Consider the following 17,817-nt stretch of genomic DNA (forward strand, 5'->3'; position numbering starts at 1 on the left):
GACTGGGAGGCGACTTTGCTTTTGGTTTATTGCCCCTCAGCAGGCGGCAGGAGTCAGGGCCCAGGCTGGGGCTGCCCGGCTCAGCCAGCGGGTCTCTACAGTGTGTGCGGGGGTGCCGTTCGCCCCCTCCAGGGAAACGCGCGATCGGGAATGTCTCGAAGTCGAGGAAAAGTCGGCCCCTGGTCCTGGGGGTTTCGGGTGGGCGGGGCCGCGCCGCAGGGCCGGTGGCTCCCCTCCGGCAGCGGTCAGACATCGAGAGAGGAGGCGGGGGACAGGGAGGGGGTTCGAGAGGGCGTGGCGGGCGCCGGCCCCGCGCCCCCAGCGCCCAGGACTCGCCACTGGAAGATGCTGGCGTCCTTGCCGCCCAGCGAGATGAGGTGCGAGTCGTCGTGCGTGAACCGGACGCTGGTCACGTGGCTGCCGTGACCGCCGTACACGAGGCTCGGAGCCTGGGCGGGAAAGAAGACCGAGCTGCGGCGGCCGGGGAGCCCTGGACCCGGCGGCCCCCGCCCGCCCGGCCCCAGAGGCCCCTGGAGGCCTCACCTTGGCGCGCGCGCACGGGTACTGGAACAGGTGCACTTTGCAGAAGTCGTCGGCCACAGCCACCACTCGCTCGTTGTGGGAGCGGCACAGGGAGTTGATGTCGGTGCCATCCGAGCCGTCTGGCCACACGCCTAGCACAGCAGCCGGCCTCAGTATGGCCTCCTCCCCGCGGCCACCCACCGCCCAGGCTCCGCACCGTTTCCGGCGGTCAGGCAGCCGAGGCCGCCCACCGGCCGCGTTCCAGGCAATCCTTCCCGGTCCCGGCAGCCACCGAGGGCCAGAGGGGCCTCCTGGGCTGGATCTGCCGGTTTCTTGACACCCACCCCTCTGACACATGCCCAGCATTCCGAGCCCAGTGCGGGCTCCACCTTACCCCGCACACCCCACCCCACCCCACCCCGCAAGGTTCGGAGGCCCTGCTCACCATAGACATGGAAGCCCAGCACGCAGGTGTAGGTGGCCCACTCCCGGTCTCGGCTCTCATAGCGATTCCTCAGCAGCTTGCAGCCTCCAGCCACGTCCCCTGGGGGGAGGGAGCCCACCCAACTCAGCTCTCCCCCTGCCCTCGGGTTGGCAAGACACCCACCCACCGACCCACCCACCGGGAAGGGTAGGTTGGAAAGACTAGCTTGAGGTAATGGCATGTGATCTGGTCACCTTGGTAGCCCTCAGCCCAGGGCAAAACCCAGCCCCATGCACTTCCTGAATCCTGAAGTTCTGAAGTTCCCCTAACAGCTTCTCATCAGTTCTTCCTCCCTGGCTAAGTCAATTCCTCCACACCTGCTGAGAAACTTGTCCTAAACAATCTTTTCCTAGTACGTTCCTCAACTCCCTCAAGTCCTCGTGGGGAAAGGCATGGTGTAAAACCGTGTAGGGCTTTTCAATTCACAATATTTCTCCTACCTGAACAATTCCAACTCCACTTCAGCCCCATCTCTACCTGGAGCTGCCTACATACTCTTCGTCCCCTCCCAACCAGGAGCCTCCCACCCCGAAACAAAACCCAGCCGATTACCCATTCCCCATGCTCTCCCCTACAGCCACTCACAGTAAAGGATCTCATAGTCCCCAGAATTGGACATGATGAAATTCCCATCTTTGGACCAGTCAAGGTGAGTGATGAAGCTGGAGTGACCCTGGGAGCAAGGGTCAAGAGACTAAACATGTAGCTACCATTTCCCATCCCCAGGTCCCCCTTAGTGCATGAGAGCCCTTCCAGTTTACCTGCTATGGCAATGCCCCACCCTCCACCCCGGCTTCCTCACCACACAGCGGCCAAAGCGGCTGGACTTGGCACCCTCACTGGAAACGCTATAGATGTAGATCATGTTGTCATGGGAACCGATGGCCAGGTACAACCCATCTATAAAGACAGTCACTCAGAGAGGGAAGGGCCAGGGACAGGTCTGGGTCCAGGGTGGGGGCGGCTCCCACCTGGGCTGTACCGGACCACTGAGAGCTGCTCATTGCCATCAGTGACATCAGACACGATCTCCCTGGTCTCTGTGTCCAAAACCAGCCACCTGGAAGGGAGGGGGTGGAAAGCAGGCGTGAGGTTACCCATCCTGGGCAACGTGGGGGTTGGCAAGTTGGAGAGCGTCAGAGACGCCAACAGAAAGGCTGTGATGTAGACAGGTTGCCGCTGCATTCTTATGCCAGGAAATCGGAAGACGCTAAGGAGAGAGAAAGAGTGAGGGGCTTCTGATGCCTCTAAGAAAAGAATACAGGAACCTTATGGAGTCTGTAAGCCTGTCACTTCCCTGTGTCAGTCTCTCCCATGTCCCTCCTATCCCCCACAGCTTTTCTATCCTAAGCTGCCACTCCCAGGCTCAGAGGGGAGAGTGGTTGGGTGTGATGACAGTTGCCACAAGCAGAGCAGGGGAGGCCCGGGCTGCAGAGAAAAGCACTGAGGAACGAGAAGGTGCGGTTGGGGCTCCTGAGCCACACTCCTCCCCTGCCACCCCATTACCAGGGGCCCTTCCCAAAGCTCCTGCTTTCCCCTCCCAGGAATCCTGGCTCCTCTCACCTCCCTGTGTTCAGTCCTACGGCCACAACTGCCCCGCTGGGGTGGAAGTCAGCACAGAGACCAGTCTCCTGGGAGGGGGGAGAAGGTGAATTCAAGAAGATGCCTTTCTAGTGAAGGTTCCCGGACAGACACCTCGTCATGTTGGTAACACCAAAGCCTTCTCCTCCCAAGGATGAGACAGGGAGGAGAGGGACAGTAGACCTGGGGTGGAGGCAGGGTGTCACTGGAGCCTAAACTAGGCGATACTCAACATATTTAACAACCAGAACTGAGCTAGGAGGCTGTGCCAGAGATTAACCATTTGTTGCTGGATCAAAGGGAGGTCTGGGGGTTTGGGGGTAAGGGGGAGGGGACAGTGCCTAGGGGACACTGGAGGCATCTGCACAGAAGAATGCAGATTTTGGTAGCCAACACAGCCATACCAGTACAAAGTGGCTGCCCCTGGGGAGAAGGAAGAGGGATGCTGGGGAAGGAGTGGTGTCCACAGAAGCCATGGTGGGTGTGGCACTGGGGATCCAGGGACACGGGGCTCTACCTTGAGGTCAATGCTCCAGGCCAGCGCATGGCCCTCCCCATCCCACAGGCAGAGTTGTCGGTCATGGCCACAGGTGAGAAAACGGTTCTGGAAGGGATGTGTGCAGAGCCCCCAGAGCTCATCCGTGTGACCCTGTAGCAGATCACGGGCTGTTACCTCTGCCCCTCCTCAGTAGCACTTCCCACCCTCCTCCCTGGAGCCCTTGGCCCTCCAACCTGGATTACAGGGGAGAAGCCCTGCGCCAGATCTCCCCTCAGCAATGCATTCTTCGTGGTTCCCACCAGCAGCTCGGAGCCCAGCCCCTCAGCAATGGCCCGCACAGCCCCAAAGTGTTCAGGGATCTGCAGAACGGTGGCATGAAGTCAGGGGCCCCCTGGCCATTCCTCTCCCCACTCCCTCCTTCGACCCCAGGCTAGCCCTCACCTCAGCCTCCTGGAGAGCCACCAATCCCGGCCCCCACTGGACCAGCCGGCGGTCCCGTCCGCCACCACTCAGTACAGTCCCATCCCGCCGGAGACACAGGGCAAAGATGGAACCTTCGTGAGCATGGGCCTGGGCCACAATCCCATAGGTCTCTGTTGGCAAAGTCACGAGTGGGTCATGCTGTGGGGGTACAGGGAAGTGGGGAACAGAGGCAGCCTTGGCCGTCACAACACAATAATAACTCCTAGCCGCTGAGCACCTACTGAATGTGATCTCTGATCCTCAGCTATTATTTTACCCACTTTACAGACTGAACAACCGAGGCTCAAAGAAGTGAGGTAACTTCCTAAAGGCCACGCAACTAGTGGCAAAACTGGAATCTGAACCCAGGATCTGGCAGACGCCAAAGCCCCAGCCGTGTCGCCCCTACCCTTCCAGCCGGCCTTTCTAGAGGGTCCACAGAGATCTATCAATTCTCATGGTTAAAAAAAAAAAAAAAAAAAGGAAAAGGAAAATCCTCTGTTTCCCACAGACACCCTCTGGGGTACTAGACTTCCCAGGTGCCACCCCCAACCACATACCTTTGGCCCCACCCCTGCCTGGGGTCCTGGCATCTGAGAGGCTCCGTCCCCAGGTGAGAATGTTCCCCTCTGAGTCCCCAGTAAGAATGTCCCCATCCGGGAGGAACACAAAGCAAGGGACAAACTTGGGTTTCTTGTATTTCTAGGGGAGAGAGCAGAGATCAAAGGGAAGGCCAAAGACTGAAAGTCACAGACCCTTGCCAGCTGGGTGGTATCAGGGTCTAAGGTATTCAGACCAATGCTTCCATCCCCACTCTGTCCTCCCCCCCCCCCCCACCCCACACCCATCCACGCCTCACCCCAAAGACACCCTGTTTCCGGGTGAGAGTCCCGTTCCCAGGAACCCCTGCTCCTCCACTCCAGTTCCAGAAGTGGACGTGCGATTTCCCACTGGTGACAATGCAGCTGCTGTCGCGAGGGCTGAAGCCAACGGCCAAGACTGAGTCATTTGTACTCTGAGGGGAAGATACCAGATTCAGCCACCCCAAGCCCTGAGCACCTTCACTTGACTTGACTCTTCAGTTTGCAGCCTGACAGCCGGTCTGCTGATATCCTGAAACCCGAGGACAAGCCTTCCTTCTGGACCCAGACCCTGGTCCCCTCAGGGCACCCCTCCCTGTCACTCACGATGCCAGAACCACCCTAATGCCTAAGACATTATCCCTCGGGAAGCCAGAACTTCTGAAATCCCCGTTTACAGCCTCAGAGAGGCTAGGGGGCTTCCTCCAGGTGACCCAGCCAGAAAGGAAGTCAACGTATGGGTAAGTCTGCAGCTCTCTATACTTCACTGCCCCCAGGCCCCTAACCACGGTGCCCCGCCAGGCCGCCTGGACTCCTCACCTTGATCTCAGCCAGCTTTGTGCCCCGGCTGCAGTCCCACACGGACAGCATGTGCTCATTGGAATCATCCACCACACAAAGAAAAGCACCCTGATCCTGAGAATGGGGGACACATCGGAGGGGCCGAGTGAGGGCTAGAAGTCTGTGGGTTCATGGTCATTAGGCAAGGGCTGCCATCACAAGTTGAGCGGGCAGGAGAAGGGGACACCTGCTCCTTTCTCAGGAGAACCGGCGGAGTCAGGTTCAGGAAGGCCAGAACTTCTGAGGCTTCCCGGTGAAGTGCAAGAATGAGGTTCCTGGGCAAGGAAGATGGGGGTCTAGAGGCTTTGGGGTCAGCTCACCGCAACTGAAAAGGCCAGGGCTCCCACGCCCCGCTCGAAGGCCCCCAGTCCAATCTCCTGCAGCTTCAGCAGTGTCTCTGAGTCCCAGACGTGAACCACAGGCTGCAGGGGCTGGGAGAGGAGAAGGGGTCAGGGGTATGAAGGAAAGCCAGGCTGGAATTTCATCCTGTCTGCCTGGTGTTGGGCTTTGGTCTTACCTTCCCATCTTTATCCACTCCAGCTGTCTGTCCTGAGGCTACACGAACACCATCGGGGTGGACGGCCAGACTAAGTGGGGGGAGGAGACACTCTAGGGAAGGGGGTCGGTCTCTCAAGACCCTTCAGGACACCTTCTCCATGCTTGCAGAGCAGCAAGGCGACTCTACTCTCCTGCTCCTCCACACCGACCCAGACCCTGCTCCTGCCAAGCCCACCATCCCCACGCCTAGAGCCGCCCACCCACTCCCAGGTCCCAGGCCCCTCACCATCGAACACAGTCCGTGTGGCCCCGGTAATGTCGCTGGCCGCCACCTCCAGGACCCCCTGGGCCTCCCTCGGGCCGGTACAGCACCACCACACAGGCGATAAAGTAGACCACCTCCCCAGAGCGCAGCACAAACAGATTAGAGCGGGAGTCACGACCCCTGTACCCGTAACTGGAGTGGGGATCACAGTCAAGGAAAGGGTCAGATCAAGGGCAGAATGAGGAAGAGGGGGCAACGGAAGCCCTTCTGGCTGGCAGCACCATCGGCAGAGGGTGGTAGGGGAGGATTCAGAGGGCTCCCTGATCCCGCAGGTCCAGGGGGAAACCATAAAGAAGGGGGGGTTCCCAAGATGGTTAAGGTGGCTCCTGGGGGATTGGAGGGGGCAGGATACACCCAGTCAAGGCTGAGGGTCTCCGGGGGTGGGCCGCTGGGCAGCTCCTCAAGGCTGCGGATGCCAGACGGGATGTACATGGTAATGGGGCGGCCGCGAAGGAACATCTTCACTGAGATGCCTTCTACAGAGAAAAGGGGGGTGTCAACCACCACCCTGCAGCCTCCCTTCCAGGAAAGCCAGAGCAGAACTCTACCCACCACACCTCACAGGTCCCCCAAAATAGCTCTCAGGGCTGTCGCCCAAACCCTAACACTGTCATCCAAGTTATTCACTCCTCTGTACGTACCCAAATTGTAGTTGCTTCTCCGAGACCCAGGGCCCCCGGGGCTGGAGAGGGGGTCTTTCCCCCCACGGCTGTTGGGAAGAGAGAAAAGCATAGGGATGGGGTCAGGGCCCAAGACCTAAGTGGGGAAGGGCAGGACACAAGAAAGGAGGTTACTCCAGAGACCTGCAGAGTCATCTCTGCAGGCTTTTAGTTTGCATTCGGAGCCCCAGAGTAGATGGGGACTCTCAGCTCCATGTAAGAGATGAGAAGATTCAGGCCATAAAGCTTGTAAGAGCCAGTGCGGCCGCATGACAGGGGGGAGCCCTTTCCTCTAGACTACCAGGCTTCTGGTTGACCTTTTCATTTCCCCATCGGTAAAATGGGACCAAAGTGAATCCAGAATGTACACCAGCCCTGCCTTTCAGGGATCTGGGAGGTCAGCAAGAAAGTCTTTATCTCTCAAGGGGAAAGTAACAGGTGAATTCCACAAATAGCTGTCATTAGATCAAAAACGTAGTGACTTCTCTTCTGAGAATACAGGGGAAACCGAGGACATGGCTAGAATGAACACTCAGGTGTCCTGGGGCCTGTACAGACTCTGAGACAACTGTGTTCAGCCACTAGAATTTCCCCCTTGCTCTGTAGAAATAAAGCGTGGTTGGGGGTGGGGGGGGGGCGGTGAGGGGCAGTGGGGGTAAAACTCCAAAAACGGTCATCCAGGAAAATCGCGAGAGCTTTTTGGGACCTCTCGGAATCCTGGAAGGTATGTGGTGATATGATGGAACTGAAGTCAGGGAGAGGAGGGTTCAGATCCTAGTTCTGGCTGTGTGACCCGAGACAAATGACTTACCCTCTCTGAGCCTGCTTCCTCGCCTGGACAATGAACACCATGAGACCACCTACCCCCCCAAGGATGTCGTGGGAACTGAATGAGATGGAGGAGGTCGAGGGTTTAGCACAGTGCCGGGTACACAGCAGGCGCCCCTGGGGGGCTTGTTCCTTCCTTCGTGTTGGGCGATGAGGTCCCCCCACCCCACCCAGGGAAGTGAGGTGAGGGATGTGGAAAGTCAAGAGCCTGAGCGTGGGGTGGGGCGGGTTGGGGGTGGCGGGAGCCTCGCCCACCTCTCCGTGCTCCCTGACCGCAATAACAGGTTGGCCGAGGAAGCTGCCTTCCGGGAGAGTTTCTGCCGAGGCCGCTCTGAGGGGGATGAGGAGGAGGAAGAATTTCTCCGTGGCCTGGTAGGAGCATAGTGAGCTGGTAAAGATCGTTCCCGCTCCTCGCGCTTCCCAGTCCCTCCGCCGGCCCTCCTGGCCCCTGCCACGGGACACTTACGTGTCAACGCGCTGTGGGGGCTGCACAAGCCTGAGGATCCCTGGGGGGCCAGGGGAACCACTGCTGCTGCTGCCCCCTCCTTCAGACTGGGTCCCACTAGGCTCTTCACTGCCCCCCTGTGGGGCTGGGGGCCCATTGCTCAGGCCGGGGGGTCCAGGGGACGGCTGCATCTCAACCTCTGTCTCCGTCTGGGTGCCCCGGCTCACCAAGGAGGGGCTGCACGTGGGTGGCAGTCCTGGGGGGGCTGCAGGGCTGCTGGGGAGACAGTGAGTCAACCTGATGCCCCCAGAGGCCCTCGGAAGAAGAGGGCGTGACAACCTGCCTACCTGTCCCTTGTAGGAGCTGGGGCGCCAGGGTCCTGCAGGGAGTTCGGGGGCGCCTGCAGCCGCAGCAGGCGGAGGGCTTCTGCCAGGGCCGCCTTAACCAGCTCCATCTCCTTCTCCTGCACCTGAAGCCGCCGGCTCAAGGACTGCAGGGCCTCCTGAGCAGGGCCCTCACCTGGGAAAAGGGCAAGAAGCACTCAGAATGTACCCACCACCTGAAGAAAAGGGTTGAGGGGATTCTGACTTCCCTCCGACCTTGCATTCGTCCGATAGGACTACCCCCTTCAAGCAGCCCCGGGCTTGGAGGCTGGCCCGGAGGGGAGGAGGCGGGTGGTAGAGAATCAAGGGCCTCCTTCTGGCAGGGCAGGCGAGGAGCCTGGCAAGGCTCCCTTCCTGCTGCTGTCTCAACCTCCGCAAAGACAGGGAGTACCATGGAGTACCAGGGGGAAAATATGGAGTACTGCCCAGGAACGTGGGAACCACAGAGGGAGGCGCAGCGCCGGCGCGGGATGACGGCCCACCCCAGAGCAAAGCTCAGGTCTCCAAGGCAGGCAGAGAAACTGAGAAGGGGGTGCGAAAAGCAGAGGGCGCCCCGAAGAGTACAGTCATCTGAGGGCTCACAGGACCAGGAGGAGAGATCGAGAATGACAGGAGAGGGTATCGGTGGAGACGGAGTCACAGTGAAGGTCCCAGGGTAACGGGTCAGAAGTAAAACGACCCGAAATACCATGAGAAGAGGCCCGGAATAACATAGGGGGCAGAGAAACATCGAGGGGCCCAGAATAACATGGGGAATAGGATGACGTTGAGGAAGTTCGAAATGACAGTAGGAGATCCAAATAACTAGGGAGAGCGACCTGAGGAACAGTGGAGGATGCTCAGAACCCCTGAGGCCGAGGAGCACGCGGGGACGCCGCCAGACAGCCGTCGGGCACAGGCAGCGGCCGACCGGCCGGCGCTCCGGGAAGGGGCACGCCGCCCGCCCCGCCCCGTACTCACCGGGCCCCCCGGCCCCGTCCATCCGGCCCCCGGCTTGCTCCGAGCGGCGGCGGCGGAGGAGGCTTCTAAGCCGCCGGGGCCATGGCCAGGGAGAGGGGAAGGGGAAGCACCCCGGGGCGCGCGCGCAAGGGTGCCGTGCCACCCCCCGGGGGCGCTGTCGGGCGCGGGGAAAGGGCCTGGAGGGGGCGCTGTGGAGCGGGGGCGGCAGGCTCCAGGACCCGCCGGGGCCTCGGACTCTCCCGGGGCCGCTCTCGGCTCCCGGGGGTGGGGTGGCGGGGCCGTCCGGGGCCCCAGCGCCGCGGCACAAACAGGCGCCGGACGCGGAGCCGCCAGGAAGCGCGGGAGGGGGGGCGGGACGAGATGGGGGGGGGGCCGGGCCGCCTGGTAACCCCTCCCTGTCCGGGCCTCGCGGCTCAGTCCCCGGGCAGGGCTAACCCGCTGACCCCCCGACCCCCTCTGGGCCTCCGCCCTCCAGGCCCTTCCGGGATCCCCGCCCCCTGAATCCCTGGGGTCCTCTCTGGTCCCGGAGTCCCTGCCCCTAGCCCCTAGGGGCAGAGCCGACCGGCCCCTCCCCACTTCCGCGAGGGGGCAGGGGCGGGGTCATGAAATGGGCCCTTAGCCCGGGGGCGGGGCTTTTCCTAAGGGGCAAGGCCAAGGCATCTCGAATTGGGGCTGGCAGGGGCCAGGGCAGCGGGTTATTAAGGATGGGGGTGGGAGGATTCCCAGGGTATTGGGGTCAGGATGGCATTAGCCCAGCTCAAGCCGGGCTGGGCTGACTCAGCACCCTGCGCCGGCCAACCCTAGTCCCTGAGAGCTCTGCTTTCCCTTGGGCAGAGATGGGAGATGGCGCCGGTGTTGCCCCTGGTGCTGCCCCTCCAGCCCCGCATCCGTCTGGCACAGGGGCTCTGGCTCCTCTCCTGGCTGCTGGCGCTGGCCGGTGGCCTCACCCTCCTCTATAGCGGGCACCTCCAGGTCCAGCTGTGGCACCTCAGCACCTTCTTGGCTCCCTCCTGCCCATTTGCTGCCCTGCCCCGGGTTGCCCTGGCAGCTGGTGCGGTGGCTTTGGGCACAGGACTGGTGGGTGCAGGGACCAGCAGGGCCAGTCTGGACGCAGCTCAATACCCTCCCTGGCGGAAGGTCCTAGGCCCGCTGCTGGTGGTTGGCACTGCTGGGGGCGGGGGTCTTCTGGTCCTGGCCCTGGGACTGGCCCTGGCTTTACCTGGGAGTCTGGACACAGGGCTGGAGGAGGGCCTGGGGACTGCCTTGGTTCACTACAAAGACACAGAGGTGCCCGGACACTGTCATGCCAAACGGCTGTTGGATGAGCTGCAGCTGAGGCACCACTGCTGCGGGCGCCACGGGTACAAGGATTGGTTTGGGGTCCAGTGGGTCAGCAGCCGTTACTTGGATCCCAATGACCAGGACGTGGTGGAGTGAGTGTCTTATTCCCCCGCCCCCCTCCTCCTGACCTCCTTCCCCTCCTCTTCCTCCTCCCCATCCCTTGAAACCCACCTTACCCAGATAGGAAGTAAATAGAGCCTAGTGATCGAGAGACTGGGTTACAGATCTGCTATCTATCAGGTGTGTGACCCAGGGCATGTTACCAAACAGCTCTGGGCCCATTTCCTCATCTGTAGAATGGAGCTAATGGGACCGATCTTACAGACTTATTGTGAGGATAAATGAATTATGCACGCCTGGCACACAGCAAACCAGTCAGTGAAGGTCTTTTTCCTGTTTCCCTTCTCCATTCCTGTGCCCGGCAGCCTTTCCTCCAGGCCTCGACTTCCAGACGCCCTAACTCCCCTGCCCCCTCCCTTTGCAGCCGCATCCAGAGCAACGTGGAGGGCCTGTATCTGATCGACGGTGTCCCTTTCTCCTGCTGCAACCCCCACTCACCCAGACCTTGCCTGCAAAACCGGCTCTCAGACCCCCATGCCCACCCGCTCTTTGATCCCCGTCAGCCCAACCTAAACCTCTGGGCGCAAGGATGCCACGGGGTGCTGCTGGGGCACCTGCAGGGTTTGGCGAGCACGCTGGGCAGCATGCTGGCTGTCACCTTCCTGCTGCAGGTGAGTCAGCAAAGTGTCTGAGGGCTGCCTCCACCTGGGCCTCCTCGCTGCCTCCAGCTCTGGCCCCTGGGGCGGTGGACCCTCACTGACCTCTTTCCCTTTGCTTTTCCCCCACAGACTCTGGTGCTCCTGGGCCTGCGGTACCTGCAGACAGCACTGGAGGGGCTCAGAGGAGTCATCGATGGGGAGGGAGAGACCCAGGGCTACCTCTTTCCCAGCGGGCTGAAGGACATGTTGCAAACAGCGTGGCGACAGGGAGGGGTTGCTCACAGGCCGGCACCTGAGGAGACCCCACCGGAAGAGGCACCTCCTAAGGAGGGTCCACCTGAGGCCTAGTGGCCTGATGGGGAATGGGAGGGGGGAAGGGGAGGGATGGACAAACACTGAAAACCTCACAACTCCATACCAAGGCTCCAGGTGGGGGAGGGGGGGGTCCCTGGGATTAGAGGGGTTAAGGATAGTCACCGAGCTGGACTGGGGGCGGCAGGAAAACTAGGTGGCCGGGGCTTAGCCCCTGCGGCTGGAACCAGTGGGGAACAGAGAAAACACAGGGTGATGGGAAAGCGACACGGGAAGGGCTGGCGACTGCTCCTGGCACAGAGACTCAATAAAGCTTTTTGCACTGAAGCCACCGATCTTCCTTTCAAGGGGGTTGGGGGGCCCTGGGAGAATTGATTTCTGTCTGATAGAGAAGCCAGGACTCCTGGGTTTCGACTCTGGGAAGGATCTTAAATGCAAGAGCCAGAATGTGTGGAATGAAGGAAACCACAGGCCCCTCCAGCTTGAGATCTTTTATTCTGGAGGTAGGAGAGGGGGTCAGCATGCTCAGGTGGGGAGGGTCCAGCCCAGCTCCTCCAGCCCCCCAGGGCATGCCCAGCCCCAGTGAGTCGCCCGGTTGCTCAGCAGCCCTCCCTCCTGAGTGCCTGTCCTTCTGCTCCGCCCCAGACAGGGCTGACCTGGCTCAATACAAGGGCTGCTTGTCCCCAGCCTGTGGGCAGTGCCACATGGCAGGCTGGGGGAGGGGCGAAGCAGCTGGGCCATGCCCTGGGGCTGAGGGGGCAGAGGGGCCACCGCCCCGGCTCTGAGGGGTCAGGACTAGGAAAACCGGATCCTGGGCAGGCCAGGGGCCCAGTCCGCCAGGTCTGTGCCTGAGGAGGTGGTAGTCAGGGTGGGGCCTGCCATCACACCTCGACAGCTGGGTCTGAGCCTCGGCCCTGCCGCTGCAACTGCTCCTCCTGCTTCATCTTGGGCTTCTCCGTCCGCGTATGCCACACCAGAACCTGTGCCAGGAGGCTTTCGGTTAGAACTGGGCCCTCTGGGTAGAGTGGACCCACTCACCCCCTCTACACACACAGCGTTGGCTCCAAAGCGTGAATGGCAGGAGGCTTTAGTGCCTCTAAAATAGAGGCCCCTCACCGGCTCTGTGCTACATGGGTGCCCAGGGGACCACTTTCCTTCCCTGGCTCCCAGCTTCCCCTGCAGTAGTGCTGGCGGCAAGGTTGAGTCCGGGCCCTGGAAGGTCCCCCGTGGTTCAAACACCCACCCTGTGATCCTCCTCCCCAAGGCCTTACTCCACTTTCCCCCCATCACCTTGCCGTATCCCAAAGCCAGAGTTCTGCCCGCCTTCACCCCTTACCCGAGTGCAGTTAGCAGCTCGCGGCTCCAGGTCCTTGGGATCCACGAGGTGGCTCAGGAGACTGCTCTCCAGGTGGCCCCGGGGAGCAGTAGCATCAAACTGGGCGTTGGGCTTTGCCAACAGCAAGGGCAGGGCAACAGCGAATCCTGCCATATCCACTGGAAAGGGCCTGTTGGGCTCCCATGCCGTGTGGAAGCCCACAACCCGGCCATCCTGTACCCGAGGGCCCTCAAATCGCAGGCCGCCTACCAGCCCCACAGGCCACACTGAGACACCACGGGTCCAGCGCATCTATGAGAGGTCAGAAGAGACGAAACAGACACGGGGTGGCCCCGGGACAAGGGAGCAGCAGGAAGGACCGCTGGGGTCACTCCGGCCCACTGCTCCCCCTCCTCACACAGCGGCCTAGAGCAACACTGGTAACCAGGGCAACAGGCAAAGCTGGCCCCGCCTGGCCTCCCTCCCGATCCCCCCCCCCCCCCACCTCCGGTGCTCACCTCTTCAAAGAGCTCCCGGCTGTAGGTGTTGTCATCATCAGCAAAGTATACGACTCCCCGGGTGCCGGCTGGGGGGGGATCCTTCTCTCCCCCGACGGCGCCCCCTCCTCTCCGGAGCCAGTCCAGGGCCCTGTTCCGTTGTTCTACACCACGGGGCCGAACCCAGCCTGGCTCACCCTCCCTGAGCCGCTGGGCCTTGGGGGTGAGGACTGCCAGGTGTGTGAAGAGGAGGCCGGAGGCCGCCAGCAGCCCAGAGACCAATGGGGTGGGGCCTTCAGCATCCTCCACCAGCAGCCAGTGCAGCCGGGGCACCAGGCTCAGCGTCTGGGACAGCCGCACCAGCTCTGCTTTTTGCACCAGCCTGCAGGGGGAGAGATGAAGAGGAGGGCGAGGGGTGGGCACCGTTTACTCACTCCAGCCAGTATACATAGCTTCTCCTGAGCCCCTTCTAGTATCCCCCGTGGTCTTTCCCCAGCCAATATCCAAACTCCTTTTCTCGCTTGTCAATTTCACACTGCATTCATTCACCTCCCCTGTTCGTACAGCCCGTGTCTGTCACTCGCCTCAACCCAAGGGCTCTGGCTGTGGGAGACTACACGTTAAGGGGCACAGGCTTTGGAATCAGACAGCTCTGGGTTTGAATGCCAGGTCTGTTACTTATTAGGTAAGACACTGGGGGGAAATGGGTCAGATCTCCCCAAACCTGTTTCCTCTGCTATCAAATGGGATGAACAGTACTTTACAACAATGTCATCTTGAAGATTAAATTATAATGACTTTCTAAAATACCCTTAGGACCAGGTCCTCTTCCTCCTGTGCTTGGGTTTCCAGATAGAGGTATTTAGAGGAGTCCTTTGCCTCCTTCCTCTCCAGGGAATTTTCCAGAGTTTAGACAAGAAACTGGGAAGGTGTGGCCCAGGTTATTCTTCTAGGCTTCTTGATCCTTCAGAACAGTCTGTCCGTCCCAGGGTTGGTGTTGCATGTGTGTAAGGGGACGGGGTTGACAGCTGGCTGTGCCTAGACGGGTCAGCCATCTGATTCCAGGGAGGAGTTAGTAGGCTCTTTAGCGACAGACCCAAAACCATGTTCCCCAGTTGGTTTGTATCAATAATAAAGCTATATTTAATTTAAAAAAAATTTAAAAAGTAGGAGTGCCTGGGTGGCTCAGTCGGTTGAGCGACTGACTTCGGCTCAGGTCATGATCTCACGGTTTGTGAGTTCGAGCCCCGCGTTGGGCTCTGCGCTCACAGCTCAGAGCCTGGAGCCTGCTTCGGATTCTGTGTCTCCCTCTCTCTCTCTCTGCCCTTCCCCCACTCATGCTCTGTCTCTCTCTGTCTCAGAAATAAATAAACATTAAAAATTAAAAAAAAAAGAAAGGAGAGCCCTTAGCACAGTGCCTGGTAGAGAGTAAACACACTGTAAATCACAGCTGGCGTAACTGGCATGACATAAGGCCAAGGCCTTTTCTATTTCAATTGAGTCAGGGGTGCTCAAGCTTTCTCCCCAAAGGATCCCTGAGAGAGAGTGAACTCGGGCAAGCTCAACGTTTCTTTGAAACTATATGGCTCTATCTCAAACTTTGGCAGGAGCTGTGTATTCTATTTCCCAGTGTACCCCTGTCCATTTCAATGGAAAAACAACCATTTTCTCACACATCTTTGAGGAAAGATGTGGCTCATTTATCCTGTCACTTGGCGTGCCCTAGTTTGAGAAACACCCCCTGGCCCGGTGACTCCCCAGACTCCTCCCCAACCCCCACCTCCTGGCCAGTGCCAGGCCTCCTGGGCGTACCAGAGCCCGTACCTGGCGTAGGTGGGGGTAACAACATAGATAGTAGGCAGGGCCTCAGGTTCAGGGGGCTGGGCAGGGGCAGGGGGTGGGCGACGGAGATCAGCCTGCAGCTGGGAAATCCTCAGATCCTTCTGCCGAAGCTGTTCTGCTGCTGCCCGCAGGGGAGGGAGGCAGTCACATGGCTGGCCTGGTCCCAGGAAGCAGGGATGGGGGCAGAGAACCACACACAGCACGTTGAGCATCCCAGAGGGGCATAACCTTCTCGTTCAACTCCTAGCCAGTGCAGTCATCTCCTGACAACTTCCCCAACAGCCTCTTCTACATCCCTGGTGGTCTCAATCAGCAGCCCTCTCCAACTTCAATACATTCCATCTGTTGCAGCTTTCATTCCGATATCGAGCTGATCATCTGCCTCCATCCCTTCTACCTGCTGGTCCTTAATGTTGCCTTCTGGAGCCATAAAGAAGTCAATCTCCTGAAACAGGGCGGTCTTTTAAATACCTGAGGATCAAGCCTGGTCCCTAAATCTCCGAGTAAGAGGCAACATTCAATCTGTTCCCTTGGCTCTATAACCAAAGACTCATAAAATTCATTGATTCCGTTATTGGATAAATATTTATTGAATGCTCCTCGTAGAAGGCACAGCCTTAGGTGCTGGGGATACAGCAGGGAGTAAAACAGACATGGTCCCTGCCTTCACGGAGCTTTCAGTTTAGTGGAGGAGGCAGACACTGAGCAAAGAAACACATTAGTAAAATCATTACAAATTGTGATAAGGGCCACGAAGGAAACATTTAAGATAGAGAATAAAAGAGAATCCAGAAAAAGAAGAGTTAATCTAGCTAAGGTGGTCAGGGAAGGCCTCTCTGAGGCGGTGACATTTGAGCTGAGACCTGAAGGATGAGAAAGAGGCGGCCAGGAAAGAGCTGGGAGAAAAGCACTGCAGCCAGAAGGAACAGGTTAAGAGCTTGAGACAGCAATGAGCGTGGGCTTTTCGAGAAACTGTCATGCAGCTTGTGTTGGCCGGAGCAGAGCGAGCGAGTGGGGAAGGAAATGGGGTTGGAAAGGAGGACGGCAACAGATCATGCGGGGCCTTGCGGACTCTGGGAAGGAGTCTGCATCTCATCCGAGGTGCGGTGGGAAGCCGCGGTGCGTTCTAGAGAGGGGAGTGCGCCCGGCGGCCGCAGAGGGCTGTCGGAGGGCCGAGCCGGCTGAATGGTGTCTGCGCGGGGGCTCATCCCCAGGGCGGGATGCAAGGCGGCTGGCGCCCTCGGACGGGCCCGCCGCACCCCCCCCCCGCCCCGCTCACCGAGCTGCACCAGCGCGTAGAGGAGGCCGGCGATCGACACCAGGAAGTAGGCGAGAAACACGTTCTTCAGCTTCAGCTTCATGGCCGTGCCGCCGCCGGCGCCCGGGCAGGCGGGGTCCCGGGGACACGAGGGGTCCCCGCCCCCCACCCGCCAGCCTGCAGACCCCGCCCCTGCAGCGGCCCCGCCCCGCGTCCCGCCTTCCTCACGCTCCTCTCCACCGGCTCCCGGGAGCTGGGGCCGACAGCGCCCGCCCGTGCCCACTTCCGGTCAGTCTGCACACCGCCCCCCGGGTTAATTTCCGGTCCCACAGCCTAGTTCTGGGAACCACGGGAGTGGGTGACGTCATATCCGGCGTGTCGCGCTCGCGTGGCGGGCAGTCAGAAGCCTGGTGGGAGCGACGTTGAAACCTTCCCCTTGAACGCCAGTCCCTGTGTCTAGATTTTCTTATTTTCATTCATTCATTTATCAGTCACAGCACCCAGTAACAGTTCAACAAACACTCGTCACACGAATGAATGAAATCTGGGACTTCTCACGTGCCAGGCCTGGGCTCTGGGTGTCTGTCATGCATTCCTCACTAGAATCCTGACATAGGTGGTATTGTCCCCATTTTACAGACAAGTAACCAAAGTTGACAAAAACTGCGAAATTGCCATGATGCAGTTTGCTGCCCCTTCTAGATCTGTACTGTTTCCTCTGACCATTTCTTAAACAGGTGACAATAGGGGGCAGGGTAGGGGGGAGTAGGGAGTGGGGTGCAAGGCAGTGGGCCACCTCCCAAAAAATTGGAAATAGTTCTTGATGGTTAAGCGTCCAACTTTGGCTCAAGTCGTGATCTCACAGTTGGTGGTTTGAGCCCTGCCATGGGCTCTGGGCTGACAGTGTGGCCTGCTTGGGATTCTCTCCCTCTCTCTGCCCGTCCCACTTGTGCTCTCTCTCAAAATACATAAAAACATGTATTTCTTGAGCTGAGCATTCCAAGGACACATACCCTAACTATTGATAGGCACAAGCCTTCCTGAGGAGTCATTTTCCCTGAAAAAAAAAAAAAAAAAAACAACCAAAAAAACAAAAAAACCCTCTAGTTTCTTATAAAATAATCTGAGACTGGTCGTCCGTCTACAAAATGGAGAGAACTATTTCCCATCACTGAAACAATGGGGAATTCATGAGAGCATCAGACTAAATAGCTGTTTCTATTCAAGAGGGACCCCATCAGCTCTGGTCACCACTATTTTTTTTTTTTTTTATTATTTATTATTTATTTTTGAGAGAGTGCGAGCAAGGGAGGGGCAGAGAGAGAGGGAGATCTCAAAGAGGCTCTGTAGTGCCAGAGCTGAGCCCGACGCGGGGCTCGAATTCACAAACCAGATAATGACCTGAGCCAAAATCAAGTCGGACCCTCAACCGAGCCACCCAGACGCCATTAAAAAAATATTTTTAA

General features: G+C 59.2%; 3 protein-coding genes across 8 annotated transcripts; 1 reads left to right on the forward strand and 2 right to left on the reverse strand.

The window, feature by feature from the left end:
* Positions 1-11: 11 nt before the first annotated feature.
* EML3 (EMAP like 3) lies at positions 12-9,331 on the reverse strand. Of its 6 annotated transcripts, none has more exons than XM_042904233.1 (22): positions 9,068-9,331; positions 8,072-8,243; positions 7,746-7,997; positions 7,535-7,648; positions 6,434-6,501; positions 6,145-6,268; positions 5,754-5,924; positions 5,487-5,556; positions 5,290-5,400; positions 4,949-5,044; positions 4,408-4,563; positions 4,109-4,250; positions 3,528-3,679; positions 3,320-3,445; positions 3,105-3,236; positions 2,570-2,637; positions 1,978-2,066; positions 1,809-1,906; positions 1,592-1,679; positions 968-1,066; positions 544-564; positions 12-449 (listed from the first exon to the last, which is right to left on the reverse strand). In XM_042904233.1, the coding sequence occupies exons 1-22, from the start codon at positions 9,087-9,089 to the stop codon at positions 37-39; spliced, it is 2,784 nt and encodes a 927-aa protein (XP_042760167.1). In that variant the 5' UTR covers positions 9,090-9,331; the 3' UTR covers positions 12-36. The 6 variants fall into 6 exon arrangements, 5 of the variants coding, with proteins under 5 accessions (XP_042760167.1, XP_042760166.1, XP_042760164.1 ...); XM_042904232.1 differs by having other exon boundaries at positions 7,746-8,000; XM_042904230.1 differs by having other exon boundaries at positions 156-449; positions 544-674.
* Positions 9,332-9,435: 104 nt separating this feature from the next.
* ROM1 (retinal outer segment membrane protein 1) lies at positions 9,436-11,766 on the forward strand. Its single transcript, XM_042904235.1, has 3 exons — positions 9,436-10,500; positions 10,893-11,139; positions 11,257-11,766. The coding sequence occupies exons 1-3, from the start codon at positions 9,911-9,913 to the stop codon at positions 11,473-11,475; spliced, it is 1,056 nt and encodes a 351-aa protein (XP_042760169.1). The 5' UTR covers positions 9,436-9,910; the 3' UTR covers positions 11,476-11,766.
* Positions 11,767-11,915: 149 nt separating this feature from the next.
* On the reverse strand, positions 11,916-16,628 carry B3GAT3 (beta-1,3-glucuronyltransferase 3). Its single transcript, XM_042904236.1, has 5 exons — positions 16,373-16,628; positions 15,076-15,250; positions 13,273-13,633; positions 12,776-13,066; positions 11,916-12,419 (listed from the first exon to the last, which is right to left on the reverse strand). The coding sequence occupies exons 1-5, from the start codon at positions 16,452-16,454 to the stop codon at positions 12,321-12,323; spliced, it is 1,008 nt and encodes a 335-aa protein (XP_042760170.1). The 5' UTR covers positions 16,455-16,628; the 3' UTR covers positions 11,916-12,320.
* Positions 16,629-17,817: the final 1,189 nt, after the last annotated feature.

This window comes from Panthera leo, chromosome D1 (genome assembly GCF_018350215.1).
Source record: "Panthera leo isolate Ple1 chromosome D1, P.leo_Ple1_pat1.1, whole genome shotgun sequence".
Classification (NCBI taxonomy): domain Eukaryota; kingdom Metazoa; phylum Chordata; class Mammalia; order Carnivora; family Felidae; genus Panthera; species Panthera leo.